Below are 25176 nucleotides of genomic sequence, written 5' to 3' on the forward strand. Positions count from 1 at the left end.
ATGTGGTGGTCTTGCCCTTCGGTATCCCCCCTATGGGAGAAAGTCCAAGACGTGATTCAGAGGGTCAAGGATTCTCCATTGGTGTTGACTCCAGAACTAGCGGTACTCAACATAGTTTATGAACATATTGTGCTCCCAGTGAACACACCTACAATGTTTACGTGACACTCAGTTTCCCAAATTGGGATAGAGCTCTAGAGGAAATACCTCCTCCTTCCCAACAACGGCATATATAAAATCTGGACAATACTTGAAGTTTTTGGTGTGATATATACCATTGAATTTATCGACTGTATTATTGAGTGGTATCGAATATTTTAACACAGAATTTTCTACCATTCAATATATCGAATATATTTTCTACCGAATATAGTATCGATTATATCTACCATGGTATATGTGATTGTAATGTTTATTATTGCTGCATTGTTTTTATAAATTTTATTACTTGTATTTTATGGGGATTTAATAATACATATTTTCTGCATATGCCAATTTGGTTGCCAAGTGTATGAGTGCCCGCTCATTTTTCTATTGCTACAGGTACTCAACATAGGCCTACACTTTATTCCCCACGCCTCTAGATGGGTCACAGCACATATATTAACGGCCACCCGTAACATAGTGGCAAGGCACTGGAAACTCAGAATTACCCTTCCGCTTTCGGAAGTTGTTCATGCTATAAACCAACATATGCACCACGAGGTGGCATTCGCTCCAACGCTCCATTTCAAAGTCAAGGCCCTAAACCAGTGGCTGCCCTGGATCTCTAGCGAATTTAGCACACCATTGCCTATATGTGTACTGTGACCCACCAAAAAATCTCTATGATTCTCGGATTCCTGGTGGGCCTAACAATCCTTCCATGCCTAACTACACCCCCCCCCCCCCTCTCCTGTTTTACTGTAAAATGTGTTTGATTTTATACTTGAGTTCATTGCAAATAATTTGTCTGTAACAAGACTTGCCATGGTTCAGATGTAGACGTTATGCCATTGGGATAGGGAGCCAACACAGTGGAAAAAATGTCCCATGACCATGATGGAGTGCAGGAAAACGGGGCATTATAGATAAACAATCACTTTTAGTAAGCGATAACGTGTGATGTTTCCTGTCAATTGATTAAATTGCAAAACCGGAATACTCAATTTAAACAACCAATATAAAAAAATGTGTGGACTTGTTCGTTCAGCCTCTACATGGAACTGTACCCTTAACATCTAATGCAAACTGATGCATTTAACCCCCAGTTACAGTAACACATAGCTATTTGTCATATCATGCAAATCAAAGAGATACAATTTGGATACAAACAGCTTTTAATGAATTACTAAAGAGCAAATTGAAAATATGACATGTCTTTACCCTACAGATAAAAAAAAAAAAAAATTTGAACAAAATCCTATTTGTAAGTCAATGACAATTTGTAATATGGGCCATGTTCTTCCTTGTGTACCTTGATGTAAGCACTAAGGAGAATTATATCAGGAGTTGACTACAAGACAATGAAAATAAACTCAAAGTTTGAGACTCAGTAGTGACGGCTAGCCAGGTCTCATTAATACACTATATAATGTTGGCTTCATACAGTGCAGTTGTCAAAGTTAGAAACCTTGAGTGGGTCTTAAGACAAGAAGGATGTAGTTTGTTTAAAAAAATCCTACCATAACTACATTGTGATAAGTCCGCCTAACACAGTAAGTGCTGGCGGTTCTGTCACAGTGTATATGAAAAGGCGTCCCACTCTCCACTGAATAGACATGCAGTTATGTTTATACAATGACCAATATGGCATGAAACCAAAACCCCTATTATAAATTTAACATAAGTGTAAGCATAGCTAAAAGTGAGGGTCACGGAAATCCATCATCATCATCCTCTGCCATTTCTTTAGCAAATTCTAAATCCTGCTGTTCTCTTTCACGCCGTTCCTATGGAGAGAAAGATATATCAGTGACGGTACTGAAGAAGAAAGGAATACATGTCAGTGTCACATACAGGCAGAGTTAAGTTACAGCCCACCTTAGGCAGTGGTTTCTAAAAGTATTGTTCTCTAGATGCTGTACAGAGCATTCTCCCCATCTGAGTTTCGAATCTGCTCCCCTAGTCACTTGTAATGGGAGTTGTAGATCTGGTCTTCTTGCAATTCATGTGCAGGAGTGGAGGGATTTAACATCTTCGCTACCGGCACTGTACATGTACGGCGCTGGTAGGAAATGCAAACATGGCGCAAGCTCAAGCATGCAGCAGGTGTCATCACCGATGGGTCTCCACGGAGAGCCGTGGCTAATGACCGCGACCGGCAAAAATGTCGATGGCGGTCATTAAAGCCTTTAGATTCTGTGATCAAGTGAGATCACGGCATCTAAAAAGCTTAAAAAAAAAAAAAAAAAATCTCGCGCTTCCGTGCATCCTCAGCGGCCAATGAGGATGCCGGTAATTGATTTTTAATGCACTGGGTCTTTCTGAAGAAATTAGCAATTCTGTCTGAATAATGGATGTAAAAAAAAAATAAAATCCACGATTGTTCAGAATAAAAAAAATTTATAAAAAAAATAGAACAGTAAATGGATTTTGTAGACTCAAACACAAGCTTCAAAATCATAAAAAAAAGTAAAAAGAAGTTTAAATCACCCCCCTTTCAGTAGAAAAAAAACGGAAGAGAGTAAAAATTGACAATTTGCCAGTTTTTCATCACTTCTCTTACCTAAAAAAATAAATAAAATGTGATCAAAAAGTCACACACTCCAAAATGGTATCAATAAAAACTACAGATTGTCTCGCAAAAAATGAGCCCCCACACAGCTCAGTAAAGACAAAAAAAAAAAGTAAAAAAAGGTTTTACACTATTTAGGCATAAAAACCTATACATTTATGGTATCGTTGTCATCGTACTGACCCAGAGAATGAAGGAAGGTCAGTTTTGCCGCAAAAAGAACACAGTGGGAACAAAACTTGTAAAATGGTGGAGGAATTGCATTTTCACCCCATTTGGAATTTTTCCCCCCGCTTCCCACTACGTTGTTTGCAATATTAAATTGTGGCAACAGAAAGTACAACTTGTCCCGCAAAAAAATAAGCCATCATACAGCTATGTGAAAGGAAAAATAAAAGTTGCGGCTCAAGGAAGATAGGGAAGAAAAATGAAAATGCAAAAAACAAAAACACCTCCAGTGACCAAAATCAGGAACCAAATTTTTTTATTTTTTTTTTACTATATATGAGCACCAGGGCTTTCCAAAAACTATACTGCCTCATATAGCTACAAGGGGCAATCCTACAGAGACAATAACTTCAGGGTGAATGCTAGTGTTGTACAACCAGCTATACAACAACAAGACTTTATAAATGGCAATAGTCCTTAAAAGAGCATTTTCATTTCCACTATTGATTGACATATCCTGTGGATATGCCATAATGCTTTAGATATATAGGAGTGGTGCTCTCACACAAAGGGCCAATAACTAAAAATATTATAGAATTGAAAATGTGACATAAATGTAATCTTGTCGAGATCAGAGATCTTTTACTAAACCACAGAATCCACCTTTCCTGTGACAGTGCTCCTGTAGTTTCCCTGTGATGCTCACCTCAGCTGACTCCAAGTCTTTGTTGTAAGATTTAGGAGGAAATCTCATAGCCTATAGGATGAAAATGAAGAGAAGCATTTGTAGTTACACAATTCATGCACAATGGCATAACAACAGACGCTCCTGAAAATAGTTCAGCAAGATCATTGAAAAAATATTGTGCTCGCACACACACAACAGTGGCACTTACTCGTCAATCCATACATATAGCGCAGTGTACATAAGGCTGACACTCAATTTTTCATAATTTATCTACAGCATATTTGTGTCCCTCCCTCAATCTTTACCTTGACAGACATATTGTGTATGTCTAGACAGAATGAAATGCGTTGATGAAAGGCCAGCTGAGGTTCCCTTGTAGAATAGATATCAGTCATCTCTTTAGACTGGACATAACCCTTCTCATGATTAATACTGGCCTCAATGACTCCATCACGGATTGCCTGCAAAAAAAAGTTTGAAAATGTAACATGAAATGTATTATTGGATGTTTGTATACCACAGATTATTCTGTTCATGTAAGGTACCTGACTGACTCTACATCCATAAAGCTGGAACAAATCATGTAAAAGGGTGGCCATAGTTGCCCTGCTGTGTCTTTGAAAATCACTAACCTTAGCCACTATGAACTCTGCATCCTCTGGACTGTCAAGCTGTAATTTCTGAGCAATGTCAGGCAATGAAATCCTGGAGTATGACAGACTGATCATACGAACACCTAAAATAGAAGGGGACCAATATTATAAAAAGGCACACACAACAGACAGATATAAAAGATAAGGGAGCTCTGAAAAATGAAAAGTGGAATCTGACTGGTTGCTATTGGCAACAAAGCCAGTTTTCCTTTACACCAGTTTTGATAAATCTCACCCTAAAAATGTCTCTAAAAAGACCTTGCAGGACTGCATATTAGCCCAGAGATCGGTTGATTACCACAGGTAAAGCTTCTCTAACCCTTGGCAATAAGCCTGTAGCCCTGGAGGAAAAGGTGTCTGGCCAGAGGTTCCCCTGAAATGCAGCATCACAAATGAATGCCCATGTAATGTAATTAATGGATATTCCGGGTCCAGTAGAGGAGCTCTTCATTCTGGTTCATAAAGAAGGGCTTCTTGTTAGCTATACACAACCGAAATCTGTTGGTCAAAAGTTTGTTTGGCTGACAAGTATCAACTACCCATAAATATCAAGAGATATTTTAAGGAGATAAACATGTTCATTTCAATGGGTGGAGGGTAAAAAGATTGTGCCAGACAACATGCCTGATCCTTAAATGGTTTCATTTACATACCTGTCTTGATAACATTATGTCTCAACCGAATGATGAGTGTGTATGTACCATCTGTCTGGAACTTCTCACAGAACTGCTCCAGCACCTGATTGAATTTGGACAGGTTGCCTGTGCGCACAGCTGTAAAAGAAAACAACTTGTTGGGAAATGTGATGTAGAAACAGAAATCTTAGGACAGATTTCATTTGCTAGATGTGAATACTCTGCATGATCAGCTGGTATCTCAAACATACCTGCAATCAGGGATTAAGGAAAAACCAGTTGGGTAAATAACTTATTTTTCCTGTACTTAAAGGGGTTGTCCGCTTTTTACTCTTGATGACCTATCCTCAGGATAGGTCATCAATATCTGATCGTCAGGGGTCTGACTCCCAGCACCCCCGCAGATCATTTGTTTGAAGAGAAGGCTCATACGAGCGCTACCATCTGCTCAGTTTACCTGCTTGCCGCAGCAATTGCGGTGGTGAGCAGGTGTAATTCCAAGTATGGCGTCCCCATTCACTATTATGGGGAACAGATATGTCTGTTCAAGTGAATACTACAGAGCTGTCCCATAACAGTGAATGGGGATGCCATACTTGCAATTACACCTGCTTACCACTGCAATTGCTACGGCGAGCAGGTAAATAGAGCAGAGAAGGAAAGGCTCATTGGTGACGATGCGATCAATAGTTAAAAGCGGGCAACCCCTTTAAGTCAGAATCTCATTATAATTGGTAAATATTATGTGATACAATATTAGGCCACTTGCACACGAATGTTTTTTTCCCCCGTTCCGTTTTTGCGGATTCCGTTTGCAGATTCATTTCAATGGTTCCGCAAAAAAAACGGAATGTACTCCGTATGCATTCCGTTTCCGTATATTCGTTCCGCTTGTCCTATTATTGCCCGCAAATAACGATCCGTGGCTCCATTTAAGTCAATAGGTCCGCAAAAAATACGTAATCATACGGAACACATCCGTATGTCATTAGTTTTTTGCGGATCCATGCCAACTTTGCCCATATGTTTACTGTTAAAAACACATTACTGTACATTACATTAATGATTAAAAATGTTATGTTTCTGTTTGCGATCCGCAAACAGTTCGCATACGGAAACTATACGGAGATTTTTTGCGGAACTACGGAAAGGAAACGTAAAAACACAACGGAAACAAATAGCGGAACAATGGATCCGTTAAAAAAGGATAGCAAAATACTGAAAAAGCCATACGGTCGTGTGCAAGAGCCATTAGTATAGAAGATGTCTGTGTGTAGTGAATCTTTGACAAGGGCTTTTCATTCAGAAATTATTTTCTTTTAAAGAGGTTCTGTTATCAGGTACGTCACAATAAAACCATTTCACCTGTACCGTGTGCCCACTGGATGAGCTCCTGCAAGACTTCAGGGCCAGGCATGAATATGTCTTCACTGCCTGGCCCTGTGAGTCAGTGGTGGGGGCATGGCATGAAGGGCAGTGAGCGAAACCTCTAGGAGCACTGTCCCTGTTACTCCTAAAAGCTCATTTGCATATTAACAATTTTCTCAAGGATGCGGGTACCTAGGAAGAGGAGATCAAGACCATGTTCAACTGTCAAGCGCAACATCACAGGTGGGATCCTTTAATTGTGAAGTATCTGATGACAGAAGCCCTTTAACGTATGTTTACTGACAGCAGAAGAAATGCATAATGATGTATATGTGGGTGGATCACTAATGACCACAAGAGCAGAACCTTGGAGATTTGCATTGCACACATTCAGATTTGCAATCAACATGTACTCAAAATAACTGCAGCTTGTTCCTAGAAAGCAATAACAGGACTCCAAAAGTAGATGAATCACTTACCTTGAGTAAGCAGAAAATACGGCATTAAAGACCTTTTCAATGACAACTGTCTGAATTGAAGACGATCTGGAATTTCCCCCAATAACAGCTCCACCACTATCAGAAGTTTGTGAACCTGAGAAGACGGCATCAGACGCACATATTTACATTGTAGGATCCAGTGGAGTAACTAAAACTGACTGGGCCCACAGCAAATTTGTGAACATCACCCCCACCCCCCCAGCTCCCTCCTCCTCCCGTGCAACCCTCAATCCTGTGCCTAGTCAAGATAGCGCTCAGACCAGGCCAACCAGCTGCACCACCCGTTTCCTACACGTCTATACTGTATGTCATGTCACTGTATATAATGTCATTTTATAATGCTGTTGAGGGGGCTCTGACAAAATCTTTCAGTCCTCCCTCCAGACGGACCCCTTCTGAGTTCAGTCCCTGCAGCAGCCTCTTCCCCTGCTTCCACTATAGCTACACTCCTGGTAGGTTTTAAGGCGACTTGGAGATGCATAGAAATCAACTACTCACTGTCTGCTTGAAGCCCACTGCGGTATGCTGGGGGGCCTTTCTTAGGGCATTAGTTAGGGTCCTTCTTGCTTCAGTATATTCCAACTGAATGGCTTTAATGCGGCCTGAGGGAAGATTTTGTGTAGTGTGTTTAAGAGGCAATACGATGCACAATATAGAGATTGCTGAGACTTACAAAAAGAATATTACATATTAAACCGAGGAAACCTCTACTGTTAGAGGTCAAAAAGTAACAAGGGGTGGATACATGGGTGCCAATGAACCAAAACAAATACACAAAAGAAAAAAAAGGGATACATGAAGTAATTGTGTACACCTGGTTATGTTACATGATATATAGCTTTTTTTTTTTTTATATACCAAAAATAAATCAATTAAAAACAAATGCTATTAACCCTATAAGGACCTTGCCATTTTTCACCTTTAGGACCAGGCCATTTTTTGCAAATCTGAACAGTGTCACTTTATGTGGTAATAACTTTAAAACGCTTTTACTTAACGAGGCCATTCTGAGACTGTTTTCTCGTCACATATTGTACTTCATGATGGTGGTAAATTTGAATAAAAAAAATTTCATTTTTATAAAAAAATAAAAAATAAACAATTTACCAAAAATGTGGAAAAAGTTGCAAATTTCCAAATTTCAATTTCTCAATTTCTTTTATAATAGATAGTAATAACTACAAAAATAGTTACTTTACATTCCCCATATGTCTACTTCATGTATCGATAATTTTGTGAATGCCATTTCATTTTTTGGGGACGTTAGAAGGCTAAGGCTACTTTCACACTGGCGTTTTGAATTCCGTTTGCGAGATTCCGTATTTGAATGAAATAGTTGCCATACGTAATGCCTGCTAGTACATCTGGTATTTCCTTTTTAGCATTATTTAGGGTTTCAGGTTGAAATGGAAGAGAATCATTTTAAATGATTCCTGAGTTCTCCATTTTTTATTGTTTTTTGGTGTCAGTAACGGCATGACTCCTATACATTTACTTTATGCAACACTGTACAGTGAATGTACCCAGTCACCTCCGATCCTGCTCCATTGGGGTTTACTATTTACTTTCCTTAGGTCACATACAGTGGCCAGTTTTACAGGACGTCAACTAAAGTGAAGTCTTCATACAGCTGGTGCCCTGGGTACAATCAAAGAACATCTAGAAAGCAGGAATGCTAACAATGGTGTCGTTGAACATAAAACGAACCTTGGTACCTTCTAGTCCTAACTTTCATGGTCTACTTACCTGTATAATACAAGTATCTGGCCCACTCATTGTTATTAGCTTGCTCAGGGAACACAGACTTGGACACCAGCTTCTCAGCCTGGTCGTACAGGTTGTACTGTAAGTAGTTTCTGAGTAGCAGGTTAAGCAGCGTGGCCTGTCCATCTGCATCATGCCGGAGTGTGGCTGTGCGCAGTCTTGCATGCAAGAAGCTGGAAAATGTTACAGTTTATAATACCTTGTCACCAAACATCTGATTCCTAATAAACCTTAAAAGATAAATTACGTTGTTTGTAGTTTTCCACTGGATTCAGTAAATATAGGTTTGTTATTTTTACAATAATTTTTTATGATTTCCATAACTTTTAGAAATATTTCTAATTTAACTAGCATTTAATACTTGCTATGCTCAAGCGAAAATTCTTTCCAATAGTGCTGATCCTCGGAATATAGGCAGCAGGCAAAGATAATGTTTATCTACTGAAAACCTGTCACCATGAAAATGCACTGTAATCTGCAAAGAGAATATTAAAGTAGAAGGAGCTGAGCAGATTCATACATAGTTTTATGGGAAAAGATCCAGCAAAACTTGAAATGTATAAATTTATTTATTAACACCTCTGCTCTTTCTGAGCTTAGTAGCCAAGTGCCTGGTCTTGAATGACAGCTATACATGTACACACATTTATACAGAGAATGCTATGAATCACTGATATGACTGTCGCCATGGCTACAGAGCTCTGAAAGGACAGAGATGTAAACGAATATATTACAAGTTTTGCGGAATTGTTTACCACAAAACTTTATGTAAAACTGCTCAGCTCCTCCAGCTCTATAACAAACTGCCTTCAGACTGCACAGCATTTCATGGTGACAGGTTTGCTTTCAGTAAGATTCATATAAAAGCTTATAAAGGACTGACCTCCATACATTTACCAAAGCCATACACTCTTTTCTGTGTCCATCCCCTGTATCATGATCTCCAAAAGTCACACTTAGGGGATACATTTAAACACACTGTATCCTACAAAACTACAATGCTTTGTGCTCAGTGCAATAAGAAATACTTAAAGGGGTCCTTCAAGCATTTGGTCTAGATAGGGCATGGTGCTAACTTGTGGAGGGAAGCTCCTTTACATAGGACCCTCGCTTGCTCCCCCAATGCCGCTGCACTGTTGCACGCACACTGTAGGCTCTTCCGTATGGGTCCCAACTACTTGAAACCGAACCAGAGTTCAGGAAATTGATTTTTACAGTACAAATTAATTTATGAAGTTATTGCGCAAAGTCTCGCAAGACTTCACGAAGCAATAACTTCAGCTCATCTGAGCCAATATATTCAAATACTGTACGGAGCTCCTGCTCCGTACAGTATTGGAACAAAGTTTTATGCGAATCTACTTCGGATGTTTCATCCGAAGTGGATTCGCTCATCCCTAGTCCCAACCAGATGTGGCACCTTTTTATTTTCTGTTTGACTGCATTGACTATAATGCTGAACAGGAAAAAAAAGTGGCCACATATGGTCAGGACCCAATGAAAAGAGCCAACAGCCTGTTCAGTGGAGACTGAGGCATCAGGGAAGTCCTATGTAAATATATATATATATATATATATATATATATAAATATATAAATAAAAATCCTTCCCTCCACAAGTTAGTACCATGCCTTAATTAGGCCAAATGTCCAGATATCCCCTTTGAATTACTCCCTTCATTTCATTCCTATACCAGAAGAGATCAGATGTAGCAGGTTATTACAGTGCACATTTTTAACAGCTTCACAAACCGGACATTCTATTGTCTTTAAGACCAGACAAAATGTTTATATACACTGCATCAGTGTAGCAATATGGGTTCTTTTTTTTTCAGAACAAAATGTAGCGTCTCCGTGTATCATTTTGGGGTATGTATAATAGAGTTACATTTTTGAGAGAGAAAATGCAAAACAAATTTTTAAATATGTTGTTTATTGCTGAAATACTACAAGTATATTCTTATGTTGTGGCAGTTATGGGGATACCATGTGGAGGTCTTTTTATAATGTATTTTTTAATAAATTACACTTAATTTTTTTAAAAATGTGTTTTGCATATTTTTTTAAAGTTTTTTTTATATAATCAAATTTTTATTTTTTTACAACAGGCATAGTTATGTATGTTGGTATATTGTGCCTGTACACAGAAATATGATCAGGAACCTATATCACTGGTATGCTCTAACAGGCTTTTATAAGACACACTCATGTGGACCTTTATCTAGTCCTAGGCTGTCTCCCGTGACGCTGGAGCTGGTTTTAATGACTACAAGAGATTTTACCACCTTGGGTTAACTGTCGGGATCAAATTTAGGGCCCTTGCACACGACCATATGCCCTCCGAGATATACACTAAGATTGTATGAGTGAGGGACAATAGCCCCGCGGGCGGCCCGATGTGCACAGCATCATTGTAATCTATAATGCTGTGCGCTCCCGTGCGCACATTGCCGGTGTCCGTGTTTTGCGGATCCGCAAAACACATACGGATGTGTGAATGGACCCATAGAGTGGATAAATATGATGAGCTTATATTGTTCCATTGAGAAAGCTGGTTATATCAAGGCAAATAAAATGCACATTCATCAAAAATTATGTAGTAAATGGAGTGTGTTCCCCCCCCCCCCTTTTAACTATTCCTTCTTGCTCTCCGGGGGGCTGGATGGGTATTTCTAAAATGTAATATATATATCACACACACAGTTTCGCTATGTATTACAGTTGTGCTCCCTCCAGCAATTACGTTGGCATATTGAGAGCATCCACATGATCACCTTAATGCAATAGTACATTAAAATCCGCAAACTACCGAAAGTCCTTCACATGCTTTTTCAAAGTGTGGGAAGTAATAGCAAAAATCAGAGGCACTTTAAACAAGGATACCAACATAAACGGTTAGATTAGTTAATTCTAATCGCTCCAACTATACAGTGCCCGGAACCAAAGTTTGGGTGGAAATACACTGCTCAAAAAAAATAAAGGGAACACAAAAAGAACACATCCTAGATCTGAGTTAATAAAATATTCTTCTGAAATACTTTGTTCTTTACATAGTTGAATGTGCTGACAACAAAATCACACAAAAATAAAAAAATGGAAATTACATTTTTTAACCCATTGAGGTCTGGATTTGGAGTCACACTCAAAATTAAAGTGGAAAAACACACTACAGGCTGACCCAACTTTGATGTAATGTCCTTAAAACAAGTCAAAATGAGGCTCAGTAGTGTGTGTGGCCTCCACGTGCCTGTATGACCACCCTACAACGCCTGTGCATGCTCCTGATGAGAAGGCGGACGGTCTCCTGAGGGATCTCCTCCCAGACCTGGACTAAAGCATCTGCCAACTCCTGGACAGTCTGGGGTGCAACGTGACGTTGGTTGATAGAGCGAGACGTGATGTCCCAGATATGCTCAATTGGATTCAGGTCTGGGGAACGGGCGGGCCAGTCCATAGCATCAATGCCTTCGTCTTGCAGGAACTGCTGACACACTCCAGCCACATGAGGTCTAGCATTGTCTTGCATTAGGAGGAACCCAGGGCCAACCGCACCAGCATATGGTCTCACAAGGGGTCTGAGGATCTCATCTCGGTACCTAATGGCAGTCAGGCTACCTCTGGCGAGCACATGGAGGGCTGTGCGGCCCTCCAAAGAAATGCCACCCCACACCATTACTGACCCAATGCCAAACCGGTCATGCTGGAGGATGTTGCAGGCAGCAGAACGTTCTCCACGGCGTCTCCAGACTCTGTCACGTCTGTCACATGTGCTCAGTGTGAACTTGCTTTCATCTGTGAAGAGCACAGGGTGCATTGGCGAATTTGCCAATCTTGGTGTTCTCTGGCAAATGCCAAACGTCCTGCACGGTGTTGGGCTGTAAGCACAACCCCCACCTGTGGACGTCGGGCCCTCATATCACCCTCATGGAGTCTGTTTCTGACCGTTTGAGCAGACACATGCACATTTGTGGCCTGCTGGAGGTCATTTTGCAGGACTCTGGCAGTGCTCCTCCTGTTCCTCCTTGCACAAAGGCAGAGGTAGCGGTCCTGCTGCTGGGTTGTTGCCCTCCTACGGCCTCCTCCACGTCTCCTGATGTACTGGCCTGTCTCCTGGTAGCGCCTCCATGCTCTGGACACTACGCTGACAGACACAGCAAACCTTCTTGCCACAGCTCGCATTGATGTGCCATCCTGGATAAGCTGCACTACCTGAGCCACTTGTGTGGGTCGTAGACTCAGTCTCATGCTACCACTAGAGTGAAAGCACCGCCAGCATTCAAAAGTGACCAAAACATCAGCCAGGAAGCATAGGAACTGAGAAGTGTTCTGTGGTCACCACCTGCAGAACCACTCCTTTATTGGGGGTGTCTTGCTAATTGCCTATAATTTCCACCTGTTGTCTATCCTATTTGCACAACAGCATGTGAAATTGATTGTCACTCAGTGTTGCTTCCTAAGTGGACAGTTTGATTTCACAGAAGTGTGATTGACTTGGAGTTACATTGTGTTGTTTAAGTGTTCCCTTTATTTTTTTGAGCAGTGTATATTTTTTGTTTCTGTATAATGTGCTTGGCAATCAGCTGAAAAGTAGCTCTATAACGGGAGTCTTATCTACATTCAACTGAACAGCTTTGCCAAGCGCGCTACGAGCAATGTTGAAAGTTTACATCAATGATGGCTGAAAACAGCCAATAGAGAGCAACGTAAGCGGCTGCACTGCTGCAGAGTATCATTTGGGATGCAATAATAACTTACCTTCTGACAACATCCAGCTTGTTGAGGAATTCATAGATACGAGAGTGGTAGTAGTAGCACTTGGCCACTATTATGTCAAGAGCTCGCCGGTTCTGCGGGCTGATCTTCTGCATCAAGTCATCGGACACTTTCTGTGCCTGAAATATATACAGAAAAGGGAAATCTTAATCCTCATTATTCTAAACTGAAAAAATAAGGGTGCAATTACTACAGATTTGAAAGCAGGCATATGTTAATCCTCACTTCTGGATTACAAATAACGATCTGTACAGTATACACATTAAAGGTATTTTGGCCAGTAGCAATTATCACTGGATCAGTGATTAATGCTAAATCAGAGATGGTCTCAACACTGGGATCACATGTTCCTCAGTGCCATTGGCTGTGAGTGAAGCAGCAATGTGCATGCTATATTCAAACTCCTCCTAGCCATGGTCTTGTAGCTGGGAGGAATGGGGATCTTGCATTCTAGCAAACCTGTTGAGGTCCCAGTAGTCAGACCCCAGCCAGTCAAAGATTTATCTCCTATCCAGTGCATAGGTGATAATTGCATCTGGCTGGAATACCCCTTTAACAAAGTGCTCTTTCAGTCCTGTTTGACAAGGGAATGGTAAAATAAATCTTTCTTATAAAAGGCCAGCGTTCCATAAAGTTCCTAATGAATTCAGCACCAAGGAGCAGAGAATGCAATTGAATTATGGTGCCAATGACCTTGATACTTCAATTGAATCGCTGAATAAAGTTCCAAATATAATAAAGTCCCAGGCAGATGTTGAAAATTACACTGCTGTACAAAACATACATTAGCCCTCATTTACTAGTGTGAAGGCGCGTAGAATTATCTGGGCCTAGTTCAACAAGGGGTATGGTTTTACAGAAAATGTGTGTGACCTGCGTGAAAAAAGTATGGCCTAATATGCAGCATTTTATGTCTGATTTGTGCCACAATCCGGGCATACAATCCTGTCTCAGACTAAGCCAACCAGCAGTTAGACAAATGTGTCTAGCTATGCACCAAAGTTATCATCCAGCCGGAGCCACTGTGATAAATGTGTTGCCTAGACAGACTAATGCCTCCTTCACACGTCAGCGATTTCTATCAGCGATTGTGAGCCAAAAACAAGTTTGGAGCCTCCACAGGTATAAGGGAAATATCTGCACCTGGTTTTGGCTCAAAACCACTAATGGAAATCACTGACGAGTGAATGAGGCTTAAGTCGAAGGCTGAATTCACAAGTCAGTGTTTCACGTTACGTGTTCTCCGCGGACAGCACACGTCCCCATTCATTTGAATGTGTGTATTCACACATCAGTGTTTTAGCACAGTCCGTGTTTTCAGCACGGATGCATGTCCTATCTTGGTCCGTGTTCCAGGATCCCTCACGCCCATTATAGTCTAAGGGTCCGTGAAAAACACGGATGCCATCCGTGTTGCAACCGTATTTCACGGATCATTAAGAAGAAATGCTTTGAAAATTATTTTTCAGCTATTCAGTGTCAGTGAGACACGGATGTAACACGGACAGCAAAAAACGGACCCACGGACCCAACACGGATCTGTCACAGGAAAAAACACGGATTAAACACGGTTCGTGTTACCACTGATCCAAAACTGACACGGACGTCTGCATGAGGCATAAGGCTGAATTCACACATCCGTGGAACACTGTCTGTGAGATACTGGACTGGCATCCTGATTAGTGCAGGAGCGCACAGCCTCATTGGTTGCTATGACGTTGTGCGCTTTGTGCCGCCGCCGTACAGTAATACACTCGTATAGATCATTCGAGTGTATTACTGTACAGCGGCGACGGCACGAAGCACATTGAGTCATAGAAACCAATGAGGCCGTGCGCTCCTGCACTAATCAGGATGCCAGTCCGGTATCTCACAGACAGTGTTCCACGGATGTGTGAATTCAAGTTTACACCATGTATATAATTAGTAAATCTGCCTCGTTGTACTGGACAATTATAACCATATAAAATCGTAAACTACATATCAATCATTTTTCCTGCAAGTGGATTATTTTAACAAGAAGATTTTATCTATAATCTGCAGGATTATGACTTTCTTTAAAATCTGGAGACCTATATCTAATAATCTGCTTCTTTAACCCTTTAGTGACCAGCTTGTTTTTGGCCTTACTGACCAAGCATTTTTCTTCCTGTGTTCATTGTTGCGTTCCAAGAGCTATAACTTTTTTTCCCCGTCTATATAGCTGTATGAGGGCTTGTTTTTTGCGGGAAAAGTTGTAGTTTTTAATGGTGCCATTTTGAGGTACACAACTTTCTGATTAACGTTTATTAACTATTTCTGGGAGGGAGATGAGAAAAACAGCAATTCTGCCACTGCGTTTTTACATTATAAATTTTACGGTGTTAATTTTTCGGTATAAATAACATAATATCTTTATTCTCTGGGTCATTATGATTACAGTGATACCTAATACATAGAGTTTTTTTTACATTTTACTACTTTTTTGCAATAAAACCCCCCTTTTTTTTTTTTTTTTAAAAGGAAAAACATTTTTTGCATCACTGCTTCCCAAGACCCATAACTTTTTTATTTTTCTTTCTATGGAGTTGTGTGAAGGCTTGTATTTTTCATTGGTATTATTTTGGAGAAAATTAAGTTTTTGATCGCTTGTTATTATGTTTTTTTTGGTGGCAACTAAGAATAAATTATCAATTCTGTCTTTTTTTTTTTTTTACGGCGTTCACTGTAGGGGATAATTTACATAATATTTACAGAGAGGCGCAGCCTGCTGGAAATTACTCAAGGCTGGTCTGGGGCCTTCATAAGACCCCAGCCTGCCTTCACACACATCGGTACCCCGCAATCACATTTGCGGGGTGCCAATGAGAGACAAAGGGAGAATGCGACCTCTGTCAGCACTTTACATGCGGCGAGCGCCATTGCCCGTGGCATGTAAAGTGTTAAACAGCCCGGATCGGCACTCCTGCCTGTCCAGGCTGTTAGAGCAGGGCTATGGCTGTCATGCGAGAGGCGGGCCCCGGCTCCCCGTTGCACGGAGGAACCCGTGCAGTGCTTAGACTGGGCAACCGTAAAAAAAAGCGTTAGCCTGGCCTAAGGCTCCTTAGTGACCGCTGTAAAAACAGGTATGGGTGGTCACTAAAGGGTTGAACATTGTAACTGGACCAATATGAGGGACATTTAAAGAGCCTTGGCTTACAACTGTATAGCACAGCATGGTCTTGACAGTCAAACACTTATCCTAGATGCAGTGCTCTCACCTCAGTGTAACGTTTGCTGTTCATCAAGTATATCACCAGAAGTAACTGTAAGTAGGCTTCCACTTCAGGCAGCAAAGGTGCTGAAGCAGCTTTGCCAGTTCGTGGTCTGAATTGCAAATCACCTTCAGTGTCCATTAGCTGATGAGAAGAAAGCAGAAAAAGATCAAAAGATGACCTCAACACTGAAAACTTGCAATAATCGAACACAAAACATCTTTCCTTGCACTCTCACCTCCTCCAGGAAGCTCAGCAACATGTCACGGGTGGCAGGGTTGGATGTGAAGAAGCCACTGATTGCTTTGTGCAGGACATTGGGGTTCAGGCGACGTGATGTGGAGGGCAATGCTCTCAGGGCACGTAGAACAAATCGAGGCTCCTTACCAGACACTGCTTTCTCAATCTGTTTCACATGTTCCTTAATATCTAGAGCAGGAAAAATTGACAGTAAAATATGAAACATCTTTAGCATGGCAGAGCCCCTGACACATTGTAATTAAAGGCTACAGGCATCTGCTCGGGGTATTAGTAGGGATATCATCACTTTCGCTTCCCTCTAACCCAGCAGAAATCACCATATCTGTGTCTACATGGCATGCCATAAATTTGCGTTCTGCACGGGTGCGAGTGTTAAAACAAAAGGGTGAATGATCTCCCAGTGAGAAACTTCTTAAAAGGGAGTCTGTCACCTACATAACATGTTTTAAACTGATAATATGGATCTGCCTCCCACAGAGCTATAACACTGATGGTACCCATGTTTCGTTTTTCAGGGCCTCCAAAGTACCTAAAATGAAGTTTTAAAAATATGCAAATTACCCATCACAAGTGCCCAGGGGCGGAGCGTGCTGCAAGTGCCCAGTGCTCCCCGCCTTACTTGCTCCTGACTCCTCCCCTCTGTATCATCCATCCAGCCCTGTATCCTTGCTGGGTAATTTTCGTCTCCATTCATAATCCAGAGCCTGTGCGCTTTACCGCCGGGCCCGTTACGTAACTGGCGCATGCGCACGGCATATCCGTATGCCTCTGCCCACAGAGGCATACGGATATGCCGTGCGCATGCGCCAGTTACGTAACGGGCCCGGCGGTAAAGCGCACAGGCTCTGGATTATGAATGGAGACGAAAATTACCCAGCAAGGATACAGGGCTGGCCGGACGATACAGAGGGGAGGAGTCAGGAGCAAGTAAGGCGGGGAGCAATGGGCACTTGCAGCACACTCTCCGCCCCTGGGCACTTGCGATAGGTAATTTGCATATTTTTAAAACTTCATTTTAGGTACTTTGGAGGCTCTGAAAAACTAAACATGGGTACCATCAGTGTTATGGATCTGCCTCCCACAGAGCTATATCATCAGTTTAAAACATGTTATGTAGGTGACAGACTCCCTTTAACCTTCAGTTCCGCCCAGTCATTCCAAACACAAATCCAAGGCCTTAACAATTCCCGTCACATTCAGCTCATTTCTAATATCCCCTCTATCCTGCTTGCACTTCACATGTCATCATCTACCACCTAGACTACTACAAGATCCACATCCGTCACCTTCCTATCTCGTTTGCCCATCTAATTTTACCCTGAACTACTGCGCCAGGTAATCTCTCTCTGCTTTCTTTTAAAGGGAACCTGTCACCTCCAAAAACCATCACAAGCCGCAAGCAGTACCTGCGTGTAGTTTCTGACGATAATTTTCTTCCTGAAGGCCGATGCGGCTAAAGCTCAGCAAACTTTCTTTTATCCCCTGCCAGCGCGTTTCTCTAGTCAGGCTTGAAGTCAAGGGGGCAGCGGCCTCCTTGCTTCAAGTCAAGATAACCACACCCCCTTCCCTGCGACTGACAGCGCTTATGCAGAGAGTTCGGCAAAGCCAGCCAAACTGCCAGTCAAAGCGTGACTAGAGAAGCGCGCCGGTGTTCCGTGAAATTTCCCTACCCTCGTCACTTGCACCGGACATGACGTTCCCAGCTTTGGAAGGAGGTGTGCCGCGCACAACGACGGGGTAGGGAAATTTCACACCAGAGTTGGGAAGAAGAGGCCACCTAATGCGCTTGCGCCTTGCCTCTCGGACACCGGCCGACACTGCGCATGTTCCGGGAGCCTCAGCAGCAGTTAGAGGGTAGGGAAAAATTACGGGCCATTGCGCAAGCGCAGCTAACTACTCCCGTCGGGATACACTGTGCGTGCGCACCAGTGGACAGGGAGATCTCTTATACCGAACATCCGATCACCGCGCCTGCACAGTGTGGGGGTAGGGAGATCTGATGGCCATTTGTTTTGTTAAATCTCCCTACCACTCACTGCGCAAGCACTGTGTCTGATCATCTGAGAGGTAAGGCACAAGCGCATTAGGTGGCCCCTTCTCCCCAACTCTGGTGTGAAATTTCCCTACCCCGTCGTTGTGCGCCTGCGCGGCACATCTCCTTCCAAAGCTGAGAACGTCATGTCTGGTGCGGCCATGTCACAACAGGAAGTGACGAGGGTGGGGAAATTTCACGGAACACCGCCAGGGGATAAAAGAACGTTTTCTGAGCTTTAGCCGCATCGGCCTTCAGGAAGAAAATTATCGTCGGAAACACGCTGCTGGCTACTGTCGGGTACTGCTGGCGGCTTCAGATGGTTTTTGGAGGTGACAGGTTCCCTTTAAGACATTGTAGAGGTTGTCTGAGATTTTTAATTATCTCTAACAACCCCTTTTAATAGTGCTATAAAAAATAATAATGTGCACGCTGTCTATGATGACATCACGGCACACGGCTGCGGCCGCCAATCACTGCTGATGGACATAACTTCTACCGCGATCAAGTGATGTCATTATGGACAACATGTAAATGCCAGCTCAGTAATAGAGGAGCGGAGCAGACAGAAGTATACAGCAGCGCCCCATGTAACAGGACCCGGCCAGTGTTTTAGCTGCACAGGAACTGAGGAAGAAATCCTATTTGGGAGGATTTATATGTATTAAAACAGATAAACCAGTGTGTGTAAAATCCCTCACAAAGTCCGATCACAAAAGCTAAAACTATTTCCCCAGTCCCTAAGGGGTTTATCGTGCACACTGTGTACCCTGCAACCAGCGCAGGCATATAGGAAGGCTGCACAGTACACCGAGGCCTCTGATGACACCCACCATAACACGGGGGTTTATACACAGGGGGACATATTTACCTTCCAGGGTCACGCTATCCAGCTCCTTCTTCCCTCCCTCTCCGGTTACGGCAGCTGGTTCCTCCTCCTTCATCTCAACATCCTCCGGTTCTCGCCGTTTAACTGTAGCCTCCTTCATGGTAAGAACCCGGTGCTTACTGAGGACGGTTTCCTCTTCCGGTCCAGGAATGACTGGCAAGTCTCAGGCCAAGCCGTGGCGCAAAGGATGCTGGGAAGGGACGCGCAGGCTCCGTAGTGGATTGTCGATTGCATCGAGCGGGGTCTGCTGAGTCACTGAGCCGAGCTTGCGAGCGGCTAAATGTGACTGTGTAAAAATAATAATGTAGCGAGGCTTCCAGCTGCTGCCTGTACACCCTGCATATAGGGAAGACGATAAGGACCATTTACTGCTTGCATTTAATGAATCTAACGCTAGCTGAGCGATAGGTCTGAATTTACAGTTTGTACTCGGCTTTCCCAAAGCCCTGGATGACAATCTGCACGGTTAGGCTGGATTACAGTGTAGGGTGATCCCTTAGAAATGTGTGGGATCAGGGCGGGAGTCCCCAAAAATCCAGTTGGATTTTTTGCAATGCAGGGCTCACAGTTGCAGCACACATATTACATCCTGGCCAGGACAGTGTTGTCCTGTAGACATACGGCTCATGCACACAAACGTTTTTTTCCCGTGTCTGTTCCATTTTTTTGTGGAAGCATTCACTTCAATGGGGCTGCAAAAAAACAAAACAAACGGAAATGACTCTGTGCGCAAAAGGCTATTCCGCCAAAAAAAATAAAAAATAGAACATGTCTAGTGTTGAGCGAACTTGTGTTTTAAGTTCGGGGTTCTAAAGTTCGGGTTATCGAAGATTTGCGCTATGGATTCTGCTACCACGGACCAAGTTATGGTCCGTGGTAGCGGAATCCATAACGCCATTCCAAGAATGGAGATCCCATGTTCCTGTCCTGATGAAGCTGCAGGCCGAGCCATGCACCCTCCTGCTCCATTCGTTCTTTATAGGGCTGCTGGAAATAGCCAAGCACTGTCCTCAGCTATCTCCTTCTGTATGATAGAAAATGAATGGAGTGGCAGGGCATGTGCTTGGCCTGCAGCTGTATCAGTACAGGAACCTGGAATCCCCATTCTTGGGATTGATGGGGTCCTTTAAATTTCTCCACAAACAGTACCTGTTAAGTGATCTACACTTACCTGCTCCTTGCTTCTGCGTTCCAGCTCTATGCCTCCCAGGCTGTCTGGACTTGTCAGCTTCAGCACAGATGGGTGCACTGCTGCAGCTGATGAATGGCCTCAGCAGTGATGTGTCCCCAAGCAGCATGAGACCCAGCAGAGACATTGTTGGCTGCAGCCATGCAGGTGACCCTATCTGTGCAGAAACTGACAGATGGTAACCAGTAGTCTGAAAGCCACTGAGCCAGAACGGAGTGGCGGAGAGCAGGTAAGGGTACTTTCACACTAGCGTTTTCCCTTTCCGCTATTGAGATCCGTCATAGGATCTCAATGGCGGGGGAAAACGCTTCAGTTTTGTCCCCATTCATTGTCAATGGGGACAAAACTGAACACAACGGAATGCACCAAAATGCGTCCGCGATGTGGTACGGAGCAAGACGGATCCTGACACACAATGTAAGTCAATAGGGACAGATCCGTTTTCTCTGACACAATAGAAATCCGTCATGGCTATATAAGACATAATACAATCGGATACGTTCATGACGGATGCATGCGGTTGTATTATTGTAACGGAAGCGTTTTTGCTGATCCATGACGGTTCTGCAAAAAACGCTAGTGTGAAAGTAGACTAAGTGTAGATTCTTGGGCTCTGCATGGGACATAGCAGCTGTAATTTGCAGTGTTGACGACGAGCAGGTAAACAGTGAAGAGAACGCAGTGCTTGCATGAGAGTTGCACCTTTATCCAGCAGCTGATCGGCAGGTGTGTCAGGAATCAGACATGACCTATCCTGAGGACCAGATAATCTTAAGTTCCTGATTGTGTTTAAAATAACGGACAAGTGGATGCAGAAAACATACAGAAGTTATCTGTGTGCCTTCCGCATCTGTATGTCCGTTCTGCAAAAGATGGAATATGTCCTCTAATTGTCTGTAATATGTGGACAGCGGATCCATTGGTCAATGGATCCGCAACAAAATGCGAACCGCACATGGACCACAACCGTATTTTGTGGATCCACGGTTTGCAGACTGCAAAATGGACATGGTTATGTGTATTAGGCCTTAGGGCTCGTTCACACGAACGTGTGCTGCTCATTGCTGTATTCCGGACCCGCAATCCACGGGCACAGTTCTGTCTGCATTCCGCATCACGGATGCGGACCCATTCACTTCAATGGGTCCGGAGATGCGGAACGGAACACTACGGAGTGCTTCCTGGGGTTCCGTTCTGTGCCTCCACACCGCAAAAAGATAGAACACGCTCGCAGAATGGTTCCACAATCCTCATGCGGCTGCCCTACGGACAGTGCTCGTGCAATTTGCGGTCCACAGCACGGGCACTGTGAACGAGCCCTTAGTCTGAGAAACACCAGAGATTAGCTTTATGATACACATTTTGTAGAGCACTGATTTACCACTACTCCTTTTTTCCACTCCTGGAGAACCCCTGATGCCATTCTCGCAGCAAAATAATTTTGGTGTTGCTGTGGATGACACACTCTATAATTCTTCTCCACTGCTGTAATATGACTCGGGTACGTTTACTGCTTTGCAAAAGCAGTAAACGTAAATCTCACGAGAACAGGCTATGTAAGAGAGTATAGTATTTGCTTCCATAGCCTGTTCTCGTGAGAGTTATTAAATCTCACGAGAACAACTCTCCTTCGCCCTGGCTGTGGAGCGGTCTGCTGAGATTGGACAGCGTCACAGCCAGGTAGAAGGAGATGCCCACTGAGAAAAGCTGACGTCTCCTCCTCCCTGTACCAATGCTCTGCATTAACATATATGGCGCCAAAACTTCAGGGGATCACAGCAGGGCAACTGAGCGGTGTTTAAAAAAAAAATTATAATTCCTGAAGCATCAGCAGAAGGTACTCTCTATATACAGGTACTCAGTAAAAAAAAAAAAAAACTGTGAAAGGTCCTCTTTAATCCTATCCCTGCCAACCATACCAGGTCATGCTGGGTGTACATTACATAACAGTACACAACATGACATTACAAACAATTGGCAGATACCCTCGGTACTGGGGTACCGCAGATCTCCAGGTGAACTGGCCATCAGTACCCCTAGACTTGCCATGGATATGCACAGACACCTCCTTATTCAATCTGGTTACCTCACCTGGCAAAACAGGGATCATGGGTCTGTGCTCCCACTGGTTGGGGTCCCACAGGTGAACATGCCATATATATCTGGGTTTGAAAAATCAAGCATACTTGGAGAAAAATGGTGGTGAAAACTTTTTGGGCATTGACACACCCCTATTTTTAGGTCATGCTGCACCACAGCATTGCTTTTTACAGTACCATGCCCCTTTTATGTGGTGCCCCAGTCCTCTAAATATACTTTGGGCACCAGGGCTGCTCCTGATGGTGCAGCATCCTGGTGCCACATACCATTAAAGTTCATGGAGGGCTGATTTCTGGGTGAAAGCAGCCCTCCATATGGAACACAAGAGATTTGCCAGCGAGACTGGGAAGTTACCTGTTTTTTTTAGTATGTGACATGTTGGACAACATTTGCAAAGTAGAGAAAAAACGTATAGAAACATCTACATACTACACCACAGAGGCAGGTCTAGGAACATTTTCTATAACAATTTCTTTTAATAATAACCCCTCCATTATTATGAAGCATACTGTAGGTTTCTGCTACCTTACTGCTATAATCTGGGCTCTCCCACATGTAAGCATTGCTGTAATTCTCCAGCTCTGTACCCTGCAAATAGGGATGGACTGCCAATAGTAGAGGCCAAAATGATTGCTATATATGGATGACCAATAAGAAAAGGCAAGGAGCAGCTTCCAACACTTGTAGTTACAGTGCAGAGCCCAGTAGAGTGCACTACAGGCACACTTAGTGTAATAGGTCCTACGCCAATGACATGACAAAAACAACACAATGTAGTTAGATGAGTCGTGTATAATAACATAGGGTATTATTTTATGATATAAAAATATTTGTTTGCAGATTGTCTAGAATCCTCTCCTGTACAAAACATCCCGTAACATCAAATCCAGAGGTGAATCACGGTCTATGAATAATTGACGCTTGTGGTATGTAACATCAAGAGAATTATGCATTTATGCTATTCTGGATGCTTGTCTTGAAGAAAGACCACAGACTGTTTTAATGCTCACAAAATATTAACCTCCTCATCTACATACCTATGTTTCCTCCATTCCCTGCTACTTGTAACCTCACTTCAACAATGTACTGTAAAATAGGAGGAGAGGAACTGTCACCTCTCCGAACATGTCTGTTTTAGCAACTACTGTACTTGCATCTCTCATGTAATAACTTTGGAGCATCTAGTTTTATGACTGTATGTATGTTATGCCATTCCTTTATTATTCCCTCAATAAGTTATGAATGAATTGCTAGCAGTTTGCAATGAAGGTCAAGATGGGTGGAGAAAGGTTCGGACCTTTCTGGTGGTACCAGTTGGGGGGGTGTTGTCCCTACACGGTCTGACACAATCCAATCACTGCTGTTAGTGTCAGATTGTGCAGGGACACCCCCCAACTGGTAAAACCCATCTGGATCTTCATTGCAAACTGCTAGTAATTCATAACTTATTACAGGAATAATAAAGGAATGGCACATCATAAACAAGGTCATACGAGTCATAAGAAAAGATGCTCCAGAAGTGTTATAACAAAAAAGATGCAAATAGTGCAAGTAGTACTAATAATACTACCCCCCTTCCCTGCAGCATGTGCCAGGACAATGAACAGGACGTATGTCACGACCATGTTTATGGCCGTGACTCCTTGGGAGCCGCATACAGTTGCCCGCGGTTTGGGTTGTAGTGTCAACCGCAGCTGGAGGCATAATGTTGTTTGCCTCAAGTGCGGTTGCCGCGGACAACAGCTATGTGTGCGGTTTCCTTGGAGTTGTGTACGTGTATGTATGCACTTTTGTATGTCTGTGTGCACTCTGTTTTATGTTTGGTGTGCACTGACATCTTCTCCTCACTGTGGTTGCCCGTGGCAACATTTGGTTGCATTGTGTACATGTGGTGGCAGTGTCCCGGCCTTCGGGCTGACTCCCAGGACATGGTTGCCACCCATGTCGTTGCCTGCGGCAACAGCCACAGTGTGTTACTGAGTTGGACACTTTCTCTTTTAATTTATGTTTCCCTTCCCTGGTGCTGGAAGGGTTAACTCCCTGCCCAGTGTGTCTGTGAGTCACTGGGTGTGTCCGACTGTTGGGTGTGGCTTCTTGGCCTATATAGCCTCACTGTTTTCCCAGGTCTGGAGGTTGCTTCAGCCATGCTTAGCTGGAGCAGCCTCCTGTTGTATTCTACCTGCCAGTGAGAGCCACCCTTGTGGTCAT

General features: G+C 43.1%; 1 protein-coding gene across 1 annotated transcript; it reads right to left on the reverse strand.

Annotated features, from left to right (window-relative positions):
• Positions 1-1292: 1292 nt before the first annotated feature.
• PSMD3 (proteasome 26S subunit, non-ATPase 3) lies at positions 1293-19848 on the reverse strand. The gene is made up of 12 exons (XM_040436483.1): positions 19662-19848; positions 16736-16926; positions 16504-16641; positions 13247-13383; positions 8475-8665; positions 7227-7330; positions 6708-6822; positions 4879-4998; positions 4205-4308; positions 3878-4033; positions 3591-3641; positions 1293-1931 (listed from the first exon to the last, which is right to left on the reverse strand). Exons 1-12 carry the CDS (start codon positions 19777-19779, stop codon positions 1854-1856), a joined length of 1503 nt encoding a protein of 500 aa, XP_040292417.1. The 5' UTR covers positions 19780-19848; the 3' UTR covers positions 1293-1853.
• Positions 19849-25176: the final 5328 nt, after the last annotated feature.

This window comes from Bufo bufo, chromosome 6 (genome assembly GCF_905171765.1).
Source record: "Bufo bufo chromosome 6, aBufBuf1.1, whole genome shotgun sequence".
Classification (NCBI taxonomy): Eukaryota; Metazoa; Chordata; class Amphibia; order Anura; family Bufonidae; genus Bufo; species Bufo bufo.

Coding starts and splice junctions, on each gene's coding strand:
- PSMD3 (XM_040436483.1), bottom strand. CDS start 19,779: ATGAAGGAGGCTACAGTTAAACGGCGAGAACCGGAGGATGTTGAGATG. Junction 13,384..16,503: donor ACAGCAAACGTTACACTGAG/GTGAGAGCACTG, acceptor TATATATTTCAG/GCACAGAAAGTGTCCGATGA. Junction 4,034..4,204: donor CAGAGTTCATAGTGGCTAAG/GTTAGTGATTTT, acceptor TTTTTTTTGCAG/GCAATCCGTGATGGAGTCAT.